Below are 16,079 nucleotides of genomic sequence, written 5' to 3'. Positions count from 1 at the left end.
CAAAGTATTTGAACACCTGCTTAATGGATGTCAGATGCATGCCTGCACTATAATATAATGAACACATCAGGCATTTATTTTCCATCATAAACTGAGCTAGGCTGTTTAGATGATAAAGACATGAAGTGAATGTTTCCAGTGTTCTTTAACATTGATCAGTCCTGGTTTTAAACAGTTAATATCAGGCTGATATTAGGGACATTATGAATGATGTATATACATATGAAATTTTGACAAGAAAGCTTCCATTCTTCTTTCTTTAAGACTCTTCCTGACCTCTGTCAAAAATGGCTAAAATTTTCTTCATCCAGTTTTCTTCTATCAATAGTTCAATTTCCTGCCTCTTTCCTGTGTGTTCCAACTATTTCATACATCTCCCTCTTCCCAAATTTCTGCCTAGTCAACTTCGATCTTCCGTGTTTCCTTTTCTCTTCTGGTTTCCATACAATGGCTACAGTAATTAGTCTCTATACTGGTCATCTCAGTACATGGCTTATCCATATCCACTACTTTCTTTTAATTTTTCCAGCAGCAACTTAATCTGTAATTCTGCAAAACTCCTCATTTAAGATCTTGTTTGGCCAAAGCATCTGCAGTATTGTTCTCAAGCACATGTTGTTGAAACCCCTTAGCTGGTTTTCTTCTTACTTCAAAGAGCATCAAGTCCCCCAGTAAAATTATATTTATCTAATTTAAATTACTCTTTGGTCTAATTGTTTGTACACTTGTTATTTACTTTCATCGGTGGAAATAGTCATAGAAAAAATTTATACAGTAAGAAAATTCAAACACAAAACATTTCTGATTCTATCTGAATGGCTTGATGAAGTACCAAAGATTGGAATAAAATATTATAGTCAATAAGATACTGTAATGAAAACAGTAATTATACATGGTCTTACCCTGTCTTTATTTAGGACATCCTCTCCATTGTTTATCAGGCCTTTTAGTAAATGAACATCCCCATTAACTATGGCTTGGCCAATTGGGGTCTGAAACAAAGATAAACCAGATGTAAGGTATAAAATGAAAAGAATAGAACAAAAATTACCATATGCACTCAATTTTAAGTTCTACCATATGCACTAAATTTTACGTTCACTCCGACTGCAAACAAGATAGACCATGATCTGCTGTCGTATAATGTGCCAACAAATCATGGTCTGTGTTGCTTATTCCACTGATCACTCCTAAACAACTGAGAAGACCCAGATCTGCCATTGAATTATGTGACAACAGACCTGTTCCATGCAGTTTGCAGTTGGACCAGATATATAAGCAAGAATATATGGTATAGTACTGCAGATTTTACAGAATGAGACTTAGTAAATGTATTTCTTTTGTTATGTAAAAAAGAAATGCAGATAACAGTAAACATATTTTGAAATTCAGCTAAGTGTGTAATGAAAATCAGCTTGTTTTGTAGACATATAGTCATCATATCTCTAACACTAGTCGTCATGACAAAAATCCAGTTAAATATAACACATGTACTGAAAATTCACAATTTTCAGTGGATTTATGTTGTTGTTTTTTTTGTGTGGTACAAATAATTGTGAATTTCAAATTTTATGGAGTAGAAATTTTAATGAATTTCTACATTTTGTGAGGTACAAATTTTAGTGGACTTTAATTTAATTTGATTTCATGGTGGCCTCAAACCACAAACTAAAACATCCAACAAAAATTATCTTTCTGAAGAAATCGTAAGTTTCAAAACTCCTTCTTCAATCTATAAATTTAAGTAGCCATGAAAATGTAATTGTTTACAAAACCTTGAAAACGTATTCCAACCAAAAGGTTATTAATTCACAGTACAATGAAATTATACTAGTCATACACTGGGAATAAACTGTATGACATGGTGCTGTGTTTTATTTGTGATGGGCTGGAAAAATCAGAAAGTTCTAGTTTACTTGCAATATGTTGGAAATAAGCCCAATCTGCCGCTAGCCAAAACATCTACATACATGTACTATACTAGAATTACACCAATTCTTAACTTAGCCCTTTAACATATAACGATGTTGTCACAGAATAAGGCAAGAAATAACATGGTTTTGCCTTAGAACGATTTTACTATTTTTCGTTGTACATGCGTACACTGTTACCTAGGGTGAATAATTGTTTTTCCAGGTAAGCAACTACACTAGCATGTATCTCACCAAAAAAAATTACAGCGAGAGACACTAATAGCGTGATATGCATGGGTATTTTCCCTGACTATTACTCACTCTCCTATGGATTTAAGGTAGATTCCATTTCTAACTGACACTGGTCGTCTTGGATCTTGTCAAGGAGTGAACGTTCTCCATTGTGTCCTCCATCCAAAGGGGTAAGTGTTAAATTCATATTTTATTTGATATGTGAAGCTTATTCAGGTTTTAATGTCATATCGTGTAATGATACATTTACTACTATGAGGATTTGAAACATTGTGAACTTTGAATTACAAGTTGCTATTAGAGTTTCATTTATTAGCATATATCCAAAGATTTTTTCAGAACCCATGACCAGTTTGGTTTTATTGTAGCTGTTCAGGGCTGTTTATAGCTGACTGAAGCTGTTCAGGGCTGTTTCGTGCTGATGGTAGCTGTTTTGGGCTGACTGAAGCTGTATAGGGCTGTTTAGGGCTATTTAGAGCTGACTGAAGCTGTTCAGAGATGTTCAGGGCAGTTTAGGGCTGATGGTAGCTGTTTAGGGCTGACTGTAGATGTATAGGGCTGACTGTAGCTGTTTAGTGCTGCATGCTGTCTATACGTATGTGTCAGGGCTGAGCAAATCCCATAGCCATTTTTGAAGTCAGACAAGTAAAATTTTCCAAGTCAATAGTCCGGGACAAGTGCTTTTTAAAACGGTTGGGCTAGTCCTTATTTTCATGCTTTAATCACTATATCAACCTTTATTTGGCCAATCATGCCCTCTGGGTATACTGAATACTTGATTCTACCCCTCTTCGTGTTTACATTTACATCCTGTTACAGCTTGACTGCATATTGGGCTAAGCGACCAAATTATCGGCAAATCAAAATACGTCAAACAAAAGAAAGCCAGTATGATCAATTAGCAGTGTTGTAAGCGGTTTTGTTGCAATGAGTTTACTCAATCTAGATCATAACGAGCGGCTCACTATGATTTTAATCCAGCGAGTCAGTGTAATTAAATTAATGAAAAAACTTTACCGACATCAGTGTTGGTTTCCTTTACGAACTGATTAAATGACAGTAACGATTTTTTAATTTATAATTGATTATACAGATGATTAACTTCCACGTGCAATATTGTGTTTGAAGCGAAACAGGTACGCTAATTAATGAGCTGTTTCAGTTCATATTTAAAAGAGAAAATTGATATTATGATCACTTTAGAAGTAGTTGTCAAGCAAATTGATAGTTACTCTGTGGATAAAATGAGTTTGCTAAACTATTTTCGCAAGGAAGGTAATAACAGCGATTTGGCAAAGGTAAATTTGTTTGAAAATGGAGGGATAAAATGTAAGATGGATACTGAGTGTGCGATAGCTATTTCTGAGTATGAACGAAGATTTAGTTCAATGAACTTAATCAATACTTCTTTAAGGAATTCCTTAAACCAAAAGAGTTTACAAATGCTAATGAACATTTCTGCAAATGGACCACAGCTTGAGGACTTTAACCCAGACACAGCTATCAACTGCTGACTTAGTACTGGTGCAGGTGGCAGGCATATACATGGACATATTTTCAAATCCATCAGCTAAAACATATATCGATGAACCTAAAGAAGCCAAATGTATAACAACCAATGTTTTTGAAAATTTAATTCTTTTAAAAAATAATAATGTTGTATATTATTTTTTTTTTTTCTTTCTATGGATTAAGTACATACATCTCATTAAATCTTGGCAAGTGATTACCATTTTGGGACCAGTGAAAAGTAAGGTGGGACTAGTGAAGAGTAAGGTGGGACTAGTGAAGAGAAAAGTGGGTCTAGTGTATTTTCTGAAACCACTTGTCCTGGACTAGTGGTTAAAAAAAAATTTGCTCAGCCCTGTGTGTATACGTGTGTCTGTACATGTGATGGAGCCATGAATGTAAACATAGCCAAAAGAAGGGTGATGTATGCTGTCTGTATGTATGTGTATATGTATGTCTGTACATGTGGAATATCCATGACGGGTGTGAGTGGCCAATAAAAGTATGGGCCAACCCAAGGACTCAGTGAAACTGTATGGTTCATCAGTTCATGAATCATATGACTGTACAAGTGTCAAGAGGCATATGCTTGTTCCAACTGATGTTTCAATTGAGTACATTTTCAACTGCATGAGATTATTTTGAATCTTATTTGTATTATAGGAGATTATGTGAAATCTCGCTTACATTGCATAATCTAGGAGATTATGTGAATCTCATTTACAGCGCATAATAATATTTGAAACATATTTGAATTCCTTGAGACTATTTGAATCTTAATGATATTCCATATGTGAGATTATGTGAATTTCTTACACTGCATAATATTATTTGAAATGTATTTGCAGTCCATGAGGTCATTTGAATCTCACTTTCCATACATAAGATTACATGAATCATATTTTCGGTTTTCAATTTGTGAATGTTTTTGTAGAGTGAGTGGATCAATTGTATGTTGAGAGCATGAGAGAATCATTGTATTATATATACTGGTGACATAACAGCATGCACTGGTCATGAACTGAAACCATATACTGATGACATACCAGCATGCACTGGTCATGAACTGAAACCATATCCTGGTGACATAACAGCATGCACTGGTCATGAACTGAAACCATATACTGATGACATACCAGCATGCACTGGTCATGAACTGAAACCATATCCTGGTGACATACCAGCATGCACTGGTCATGAACTGAAACCATATACTGATGACATACCAGCAAGCACTGGTCATGAATTGAAACCATATACTGGTGACATACCAGCATGCACTGGTCATGAACTGAAACCATATACTGATGACATACCAGCATGCACTGGTCATGAACTGAACCATATACTGATGACATACCAGCATGCACTGGTCATGAACTGAAACCATATACTGGTGACATACCAGCATGCACTGGTCATGAACTGAAACCATATACTGGTGACATACCAGCATGCACTGGTCATGAACTGAACCATATACTGATGACATACCAGCATGCACTGGTCATGAACTGAAACCATATACTGGTGACATACCAGCATGCACTGGTCATGAACTGAAACCATATACTGATGACATACCAGCAAGCACTGGTCAGTCATGAAATGAAGCCATATACTGGTGGTATACCAGCAAGACAGTGTACTGATTATGACCTGAAAGCACATACTGGTGAAACCATATACTCTTGGTACATCAGCGTGTACTGGTCATGAAATGAAACCATTGATTGGTGGCATAATAATAGTAATGTGGTAATATTTGTGGTGATGCATTAATTAGAGAAAAATTATTTATAGACTGGGTGCATTGAAACTGATTGTGTCGATTTCAAGAAAATCATGGCTAAATAGAGAAAGTCAAGCAGAACTCATGCCGTAAGATTATATCTTACATTTACATTTGGGCCATTTTGTCCACTCATTTTACAATCTTGATATGACCCCCTTCATTGATGTTTTATCTCTATGGGATGGAGACCACTTAAAAAGGAAGTCCTGATGAAATTGGTACAGCACCTAAACTTTAGAAACACTAGGCATTTTACAATGTTTCAAGAAACATATACAATTACAAGATTACAAAAACATGAAATTACAAAACATAATGAAGATTTTAGGTTTGTTTAGATGTCATGCTTGTTTGGTTCAATCTACTGATCACACAGAGGTTTCTATTAGGAGCAAACAGAGATGGAGGGCTAGGGATGATACACTGAGGTGGCATTTGATGCAGAGTTGTTCTGATGCAAGTTCATGGAACACCAGTGAAGACTGTAGAATAATAGCATCAAGTGTATGAAGAACAAAGTCTAAAATATAGCCATCTGTATTGGTGGGTTGGAAAACTGACTCTCTGAGGATGAAAATAAGAATAGATTCTAGAAGTTGTGATGTGTATTGACTTTCAGGACAGTCAATGTGAAAATTGAAATTTCCAAGAATAATCAGGTTGCCACCAGCAGAATTTCCATACTCTAAGAAGCTAGGAATCCAAAATGAGATTCCGTTGGATTGAGTCTTCAATTAGGAGGAGGGCAGTAGAGGCAAACAAATAATGGACAGACATTTGTTCAACTGTGAGTGAGGTTTGGACCAGTTCAAATGATGTGTGTTTGAAACTGAGAGTTGTAGTATGCATAAGTCAGTGAATTATGTGATGACAACAATTCCACCTCTGCAGGAGAGATGTGAGATTAACTTGATGATGTAACCAGAGGGTGTTAGATCACATTTATGTGGCTATCACCTGCCATTTACATTTAAGTAAAGATGAATGTAGTCTCATGTTGTCAAATCTAGTTCACAACATTGTATTGAGGGCCATGGAGTTGTTACTTAATGAAAATTAACCAGGGTCCATCGTAGCATAAATGGTTGACTGCCAAGTATAACCTGATGACATCATGTGCAACATAAAAGACATTTTTAATACAAAATGACAGCGAAAGTGTTCAACAGCTCTCCCCAACCAAAACAACAGCAAATGAAGAAAGAGACTTGAACAGAACAACCAGTGCACGATGAAACCACCAATGCATATGAACAGAGTCAACAGACACATACATATGACATGAGAAAAGGCACAAAACCCAGAGCAGCTGCTGCAAGCCTGCAAAGCAATGGAGGCCATCTTGAGTCATAGAGTTACTAGCATGTACTGATCATAAAATTAAAACATCAGATACCCTTTCTATATGATAGATACAGGCTTTGTTTACTGAACACTGTGAACTTAGTTAAATTTACAATATGGAAATAAAGTAAATTTCTTTTCCATGATAAATGTGAGACATTTACATGGAACTTTCAAATTTACATAAATTTGCTGGAATTTGCTTTTGATACAAATTTCACAATGTCTCTAAATAAAATCCTATATTTCCAAAGCAAAAAAATCCTAATAGTTTTATTCTGTTCTTCATATGATCTTTAAAATTTACCTTTGCCAGATCCCACATTTCACCTGCCATGATGCACTTTTATTCCTTCCTGAAAAAAAACCCAATTCAAATAAAAAATTACCATGTAATATTATTGGTTGAAACTAGGTAAGTTTTCCAAGATGCAAATTTAATAAAATGAGGTGTCTGTACTGAAAACAGGAACTTTGGCTTTTGTTTTCATATAAACTGCATTAAATATACTGCTGAATATAGAGAAACTAATTAATGGCCATTTTAATTGGAATTATCATACTGAGTTTATCTTATACAATCATATGTCTTTGCTAAGTGAGCAGATTTTTCTGGTTGTTATGAGCAACCAATCTAAGAAAATGTCTACCCTGGTTATTGACACAATCTCTTGTACTTTAGCAGCGGCAAGTTCAAAACAAAATTCATAATATATTAGTATTTCTAATGATGCTGTATTTGTTAGCTAAGGATTTGTGAAGGAATTCAGTCAAATCAAAACTTCACTATTTACTAATTTGTGGCATCTGAAACTCTGATCCAAACTTTCGTTGTTTTCTCTAGCTTTATGAGAAATGGTCATACTTGCCTCAGGTGTCTCCAGTTTGGGGGTGTGAGGGTGGGGGGCCCTTCAAGTATCTAATGGAGGTAGGCTGTTATCTGATTATTTACTTGAAGCTATTTTTTGATAATTATGTCACCACAATAATAACATCTACATGAATTTCATTTAAATTACTGCAGTAAAAATCCACACTAAAGAGTTCTCATTTGAGACTATAAATTATTGTTCAATTATTATCACTTATTGAAGACAGAATATTTTAATTTATTCATTTAATAATTAATTATAAGAAAATATTAAATCTTGTCCAACAGTTTGATACTAAAGTAGTTTTATCAAAGTCTATTTATTCCTGATTGTTGAGTAATCTGCAACACTGTAGTCACAAAACTTCCAGACAAATTTTTTTGACAGCTATGCAATTTTTAAAATTGAAGACTGGCCATCAAATGTATTACGAAAAGCAGAAGAAAGGTGTAGTAATGAAGGTAATTCAAAATTTGTAAACTACAAGTACATGTTGCTTTTATTCTGACATCAAAATGCATGACATATAATCCTGTTTACACTGGATACAGCTCTTGGCTGGCCTCATCTAGCAATGTCAACATACCTGAACAATTCATTTTGTTTTATGTATTTCTTGGGGTGTTTATATCTTCTTCTAAGGCAGTGATTCACAAAGCAATGTAAATTTATGTGTAATCAAATCTGAAGGGAGCCTAAAAGTGCAATTAATAGAATATGGGGTCCATGTAATCTTTTTTTTAAATTAAGAAGTGGTCCTCATTCTCAGAAAGGTTGGGAACCATTGTTTTAAGGAATATTGACTGGGAATGAAATAAAGCGAATAACTGCCATTGATATGTGTGTACAAGCTATACCTAATTAAGACACACATAGCTTAAACAGATTTTATCAATCACGACAGGCCTGTATTACATGTATAACTTGTACTTTAAGCAATTACAAGATGTGAAAAGAGCCATGGATTTAATTACCAAGTACAGCGGTCCACTTATACAGCAACCCCTTCTGCACTGGGAAAGTGGCCATATATGACGGGTGGCCTTTCTAGAGGGGGGACTATGTTTTTGACAAGTATGTGTATGTAGTAAAAAGTTAAAAATAACTTCAAAGCATTGAATACCTTCGTTTAAAAGTAGCACTAATTTTTAAAAGGTTCTTCTTGTCTTAAGAACTGACTTATTTCAAGTTAGCATTAATAGCTCTTATTCTTAAACCTTTATATATGGATTGCTTGGCATTTAAAATAATTCTCTTTCCATTTGCTCCATTTTTCCACTGACACAGAATATTCTCTTTCTGTTACAATGTTGTATAATTGAGTCTTGCCAACATAAAATTTTCCAGCAAAAACTCTTGAACTCTCTCCATTGTCGTCAAGTCGAGTAACTTTTACTTTTTCTTCTAATATATCAATCCTACATTTATGTGATGACATGTTTAAATTAAATAACATTTTATTTTATACTTTGCTAATTGTTAAGTACTGCAACTAAATTATGCAGAAGAAACTTTTGTAGAGTCGATAAAATGCTTTGTTTATAAAGGAATTGATATAGGTACTGTCACATGATTTTTTGGTCTTTCTCTGGTATCCTGTTTTGTTCAAGGTTAATTCTCTAAGTGTTAATCCACAAAATCTATATTAAGCCTATGTCAACTGTGTAATGATCTTAACATCCAGCTGTAATCATCAAAGAAAAACACTCAAACCCAAATCTCTATCACAACACTGTTGACCCCATTTCCTGTAAATGTTGACATTAATGATATAATATTAACCTTAGTGGTATACGTACTTTAGCCAACACTTCTTGCAGTAATGAAAACCTGACAACAGGAAACAGACATAGGTAAAAATAATCAGATTACTTACCGTACCATATGAATTAAATAATGGTTCTTGATATACATTAAAATAAAATGCGGCCTCTTGTGAGGGATAAATCTAAACACGTAGTCCTACAACATAAGACACATCACCCAAATTTTTTTTCCTGGGGGGTGATGGGTCTTACTGCCCAACTAACGACACTGTGTAGCATGTTTTGATGTTGACTAACAGTGTAACAAAAGTAAAATTTTCAGGAATATCACACACAACTGGCAACCAATATCAACGCTTTTCTACAAAGTAGAGTTATAATGTTTTTGCCAGACTTTACTTACCCTGATGTCTTTTCTCTAATAAATTCACATTCTCACAAAAGAAATGGACCTGTTTTCAAGTTTCATTGGTCTACATTTCAGTTGGCTGGAAACCGATAACCCGATAATGCTGAGATCGGGTTAACTTGAAATATTATTCTTCAATGAAATGAATAAAAATATAATATATCTATTGGAACTGCAAGCAACATTTTGTTTCATTCAAGAAACATATCCACCACATTCTTCTGCATACCTTGACTATGCTCACATTGCAACAAATTTAAATGTATGTCAACAGAACATGAAAATGCATCAATTTGCTAGTGTTATATTTTCGTTCTACCAGGATAAAGACAGCACAGTAAGTATATTAATTACACATAAATTAGTGGAAAAGTGTTGATATAGGCGGCCAAGTGTGTGAGATATTCCTGAAACTTTGACTATTCAACCAACACTGGAACAGGCTATACAAGGCCATTATTTGGATAGTAAGACATAACACTAAAACAAAAATAACATGTGCTATGTCTTACATTGTAGGATTACAAAACATACAGTGCCGTTAGTTAGACAGCAAGACCCATCACCCCCTCCAGAACAAAAATATCAGGTGATGTGTCTTACGTTGTAGGACTACCTGTGCCTCAACAACGTTGAGGTTACAACACTGTGGCAAGGGTGTAGTAGTCCTACATGTAAAACATAGCACATGTTGATTTTGTTTAGGTGCTATGTCTTACTATCCAAATAACAGCTTTGTATAGCCTGTTCCGATGTCATTGACATCAGAATGAGTAATCAAAGTTTCAGGAACATCTCACAGCCTATATTGATGATCTTCCACTAATTTATGTGTAATTAATATACTTACTGTGATGTCTTTATCCTGGCGGAATGAAAATATGATACTAGCAAATGGACACATTTTCATGTTCCGTTGACATACATTTGAATTTGTTGCAATGCGACAGTAGTCGAGGTATGCCGAAGTAGGTTCAAGTAGGTACATGTTGGGGATAAGTTTCTTGAATGAAATGATCCGTTACTTACAGTTTAAATAGGCATAATATATTTTTATTCGATTCGTTAAAGAATATTATATTTCAACTTAACCTCATTTCGGCATTCCCGGCTTTCATCCCTTTCCAGTCAACTGAAATGTAGACCAAAAACTTTAAAATAGGTCCATTTCTTTTTTAAGAATTTGAATTTATTAGAGAAAAGACATCGGAGCTAGTAAAGTCTGACTAAAACGTTATGACTTTAGTTTGTAGAAAAGCGTCGTTATTTCAGTTGTCATTTTTTTAAATATTCCTGAAAATTTTACTTTCGTAACGATGTTAATCGACATAAAACACGCTACACAGCGCCGTTAGTTAGGCTGTAAGACCTTGACGCCCACAACATAAATATCAGCGTCAGGTCTTACATGTAGGACTAGGGTGTATGTGGATCCAGATAAAGTGAATAAACACCATGTAAAGGTATGCGGAATCAAATTCTGTCAGAATGACACTCATTAGTATTACTGAAATCGTCAAAACTGAACGCCTACGTGACCTGTATGACTTGTTCTATGAAATACATCACTATCGAAATCATGTTCCACAAATACAATTAGTGTACCGTACATGTTTGCTTGTACGATTTTATACTTTTCTCACAATTGTTTACCTTCTCCTCCCTTGCATTCGGTTAATATCGATCACTTTATGTTCGTTATGACTTTAGTTTGTAGAAAAGCGTCGTTATTTTAGTTGTCATTTTTTGAAATATTCCTGAAAATTTTACTTTCGTAACGATGTTAATCGACATAAAACACGCTACACAGCGCCGTTAGTTAGGCTGTAAGACCTTGACGCCCACAACATAAATATCAGCGTCAGGTCTTACATGTAGGACTAGGGTGTATGTGGATCCAGATAAAGTGAATAAACACCATGTAAAGGTATGCGGAATCAAATTCTGTCAGAATGACACTCATTAGTATTACTGAAATCGTCAAAACTGAACGCCTACGTGACCTGTATGACTTGTTCTATGAAATACATCACTATCGAAATCATGTTCCACAAATACAATTAGTGTACCGTACATGTTTGCTTGTACGATTTTATACTTTTCTCACAATTGTTTACCTTCTCCTCCCTTGCATTCGGTTAATATCGATCACAATGTTTCATGTATGTACATAACATTCGATCAAAAGCTTTAGAACCAATAAAGCTGGTCAAATATTCTGACGTGACAATCAAAACAGCCTCCATATTGTAACTAATCCAAACAAACATGGACGTCCTTGATTTCTTGTTCGGTTTGCACCTTCTATTGACCAAATCAAGTGCCATTGTGAAGTGTCAACTGTATGTACATGAAGTGCAATGACAAAACACAATACCATCAGTTATTTACCAGTGTAGAGAATGCAGAATGTTGGGTTATTTTTATTTTCCTCTGTGGATTAAGTTATAGACTAGGTTATTGCTCCTTTACATGTGGGCCCCTCTGCCGCTCCCGACTATATTAGCTGGTAACCGTAGAGGTGTCCCCTTCATTGAGCCGAAACATTTTAAAGGCTTTTATATGTTGTTGTATCCACTTAACGTCTGTAGTTGTGGGTATTTCGTAAAAACTCAAAGGAATATAGATTTTTAAAAAATTATTTAGGTATATTTTGAAATTCTTCAATGTTACTTTCCCCATGTCCGAAAAGATTAAGATCTTGGGAGTGTACTCCCTTCCATTGACATAAATGCCAAATGCCGGTTTCATCTCCCATATTATATTTAGTTGCCAAAAAATCTTCCCAGTGTCCAGTGTATGAGGTGTGCGTGTGCCATCTTGTGTTCATGTTGTACCCTGTGTAAATGCTTGATTCATCGACGAACGACTTTTTATTTAAAGACTGTCAGTATTGCTTCTGGGAGTAAAATATATCGCTGCATAGAAGATATCGAACAATGATCAGTGTCAAAATAATTGTAGTTGTGGACTGTGGAAACCAGATATGGACTGAAGAGGCAATCTTCTGATGGACTTTGTTATAACTATCATATATTGATCTCCGGATTCCTTGGAGTCGGCTCGACGAATTTTCTTTAAAATTTTCCAACAGTTGGAACAGGTCTCTAGCTGATACTGTCTAAGAGGCGCTCAGTTAATATCGTCTAGGTAGGGTTCAATAATTACAGTCTATTCAATCGATCCAAATTGTACGTGTTTATCATACCCGGTGCCTGTAGGCTGCCCTTTTATCAATGATTCCTCCAGACAAGATTTATCGGGACTTCTTTAGTGGCTCGACACTATCCCCTCGATATAAATTGTCAAAGAAAGGCCAATGCCAAGACTCTTAAAATAGGAGACGTAATGACCCATCTGTATAAGTAAGATATAATCTTCTTGCGGAGGTGTCGTACCGCCTGCCCCTCCCCCCCCCCCCATTAAATAGCCCCAATTTCTAGAAATCGGCCTGACGATTTGTTTAAAATAACTTTGGCTTCAGTTGGAACAGATCCAAGAACAGAACCTTTCCATTAGACGCTGAAATCAAAATCGTCGTTCAATTCGCACTAAGTATTGACAGAACTGATCCACTCTGAGCCTGTTTTCATATCCCTACCCGTATGCTTATTTCCCCAGTTCCAAGGACTTCAAGACATATGTCGATGTCAACTGAAGGCTTCCTACACTCGTAAATACTTCAAATAATTCTCCTATAAGCACATTAAGACCATACAAGATAAATCTTCAATTTCACACTAATGTGTTTGTTTTGTTGTTTGTTTGTAGTTTCACGTTTGCTTGAGTCATTAGTAACCTTTCCAAAACTGAATACTAATATTTCACGCCATGCACTGCAAAACACGACCCAAACACATACCACAACTAATTAATCCTGTCTCAAATTACTAAATATGTATACCTACCAATATATTAACCCTATACATAGTCTGTGAAATGTTCCTATTCAGCTTTATATAGCTGGTACTAAAAGAACACTCATAATTATCCAAATGGGTTAGAATAACAATGACAGTGAAAAATGACGAAGTTAGTGAAAACGCACAGAAGTGACTGATGGAAAATATTTTAAAAAATGATCGATAAGGAAATGACAGAAATAACAGAAAGAAATAACGAATACCAAGAAGACTGAAATAGACACGGAAATAACCAAGACTGAAATTAAGAAATCGAAAGAGGTATATAACTGATGCGGACACGAGATCCTCACAGAAACGAAAGTGAGAAATTACGATAATGGTTTTGAATAACGGAAATCACCGAGCCTGAAATATCAGACGGTAATGACAGAATGACTGAAACACGTGGTAAGAACATCAAGCCGGACATGAAAATCGCCAAAATGATTCCAAATTGATTCGTCGAAACTAAATATCTGCAATAAGGAAAATGGATCTGGAATTTATCAAAATTAAACCTGGCACTAAAACATATTAGCACAATACCATAAAGAAGTCTGAATCACCAAATCGAATTTACATATCTTAACGGACTACAATTTTATTCAGGACCCTGTGCAGTTTGTACCACAACTTATATCTAGAAAAGCAAAATATTGATTAAATGTGCATGGACATTTAAACCAACCTCTTGCAAACAGGTGTTTCAATTCCATTTCACCCACGTGAATGGCTTGGCTAATGTTAATCACAAGAAATGAATCTTGAATCCCAAAGATATCTTTGTAATCTCTACTAGCTTTATCCTAAAGAATGCTAGGATGCCGCAAGAGGAGAGCACAGTACGGACGACCCATCCTGCTAAACGGTTGCTTAGGAAAGTTACCCAAGTTGATCAAACTTAAAGATACCATCCCACACGGATTAATTCATTTAACAGATGTGCATGAGGGTTCAATGTAATTGACAATTATGACCTGGTCTAAGATGTCACCGTTTTAACATGAGCACATCCATTCCCCTATACATGGAAATGCAACAATACTGTTTGCATGCGGATCGAGAAGGTTGGTATAACAATTTTCAATATATGCAGCAAATCATGCATTTTTATGCACCAAAAATAATAGCAGTACTGAGTTCTTATTCAGTCACACGTAGATAGGTGTAAAAGCTGCAGGGCGTCCCTGAGAAAACTAAAGATGTTGGGTCAATAAGTCAATACCAGACAATCTTTGAGTGTTGAGTAGAGTCCAGCTCTCGCCGACATGGAGAATGTCCTTCGTGAAGAGGCAGGTGATAAAGCCTTGATGCGCTCTGTGTAGATAACATTTGTCCGCATAAAACATTTTTCTTCTTTTCGTCAGCGTGACCTTGAATTTTATTCCAGAACTAACCATCTTCTTTATTACCTTAATTGCCATTCATTCACACAAAGTTTAGTCATTGACCTCAACTTCAGACCCAAAAATGTATAGGTGTCTTCCCAACACTATGTGCAAGCCACCCACAATTTGCTGTTGATATATGTCATTTAGAGCTAATGTTATTATATGCAAAAAGTACTTTTATGACACAGCGACCTTGATATTTCACCTTTTCACTCCAAACTTAAAACTTGTTTATTTTTTGATATCAAGTGCATGCAATCGACAAAGTTTTGTATCTGCAGATGAGACATATTTCGAGTCATTGTTTCGAAACCCTTTTTTTCTTTCTACGAGTCACAGATCCCGGTATGTGATACAAAATGACTATTATGATGCAGACATTATTTTCTTCGAACAATCAGTGATTGACCTTTGACCCTACTCCAATTGCAAGCCATCCACAAATTGCTATTGAGATTTGTTAGAACTAATGCTGTTGTCCAGAAACCGGTTAGTTTCTATCAGATCTAGTGACCTTGACGTTTTCACTAACAAAGGCGATAAAGATTTTGTTAAACTTGTCGACGTTTGGTATCTGGAAATAAAGAACTCTAATTATTGTGCCTGAATTGGTTTTCTTCTGTCATACGCAGTGGCATTAACCACTGAGCTCTTATCTACCCCAAAAATATGCATTTTAAATTTCAGTTAGTATACAATCATCAGGATAATTGTATGCAGCTGAAACAATTGTATTAATAGCAATTATACTTTTTAAAAAAAACATCACGTGTCCAATTTCACTCTCAAAATAGGATTGAAATGGGAAAGACAAATTTACTTTTTTTCTTGTAACAACTATTATAATGTACCGCGAATTTAAACATAACAATATTATTACCAGTGATATCTAACCAATATCTCTATTATCAAATGCACCCACA

At 35.3% G+C, this 16,079-nt stretch overlaps 1 protein-coding gene across 2 annotated transcripts in view; it reads right to left on the bottom strand.

The window, feature by feature from the left end:
- The window catches only part of LOC149790473 (uncharacterized), an 83,200-nt gene extending 71,088 nt beyond the window's left edge, over positions 1 to 12,112 (bottom strand). The window contains exons 1-3 of one of the 2 annotated variants that reach the window (XM_089972526.1): positions 11,978 to 12,112; positions 7,121 to 7,169; positions 903 to 992 (exon numbers count right to left, since the gene is read on the bottom strand). In XM_089972526.1, the coding sequence (XP_089828652.1) occupies positions 903 to 992; positions 7,121 to 7,150 (120 nt within the window). In that variant the 5' untranslated portion in view covers positions 7,151 to 7,169; positions 11,978 to 12,112. Of the gene's footprint in view, positions 1 to 902; positions 993 to 7,120; positions 7,170 to 11,513; positions 11,547 to 11,977 lie in introns of those variants that run through there. The other variant, XM_089972527.1, reaches the window with a different exon arrangement.
- Between the last annotated feature and the right edge of the window lie 3,967 nt (positions 12,113 to 16,079).

This window comes from Sinohyriopsis cumingii, chromosome 10 (genome assembly GCF_028554795.1).
Source record: "Sinohyriopsis cumingii isolate HCF-2022 chromosome 10, ASM2855479v2, whole genome shotgun sequence".
Lineage (NCBI taxonomy): Eukaryota > Metazoa > Mollusca > Bivalvia > Unionida > Unionidae > Sinohyriopsis > Sinohyriopsis cumingii.
This window is presented reverse-complemented; position numbering and strand designations above follow the sequence as displayed.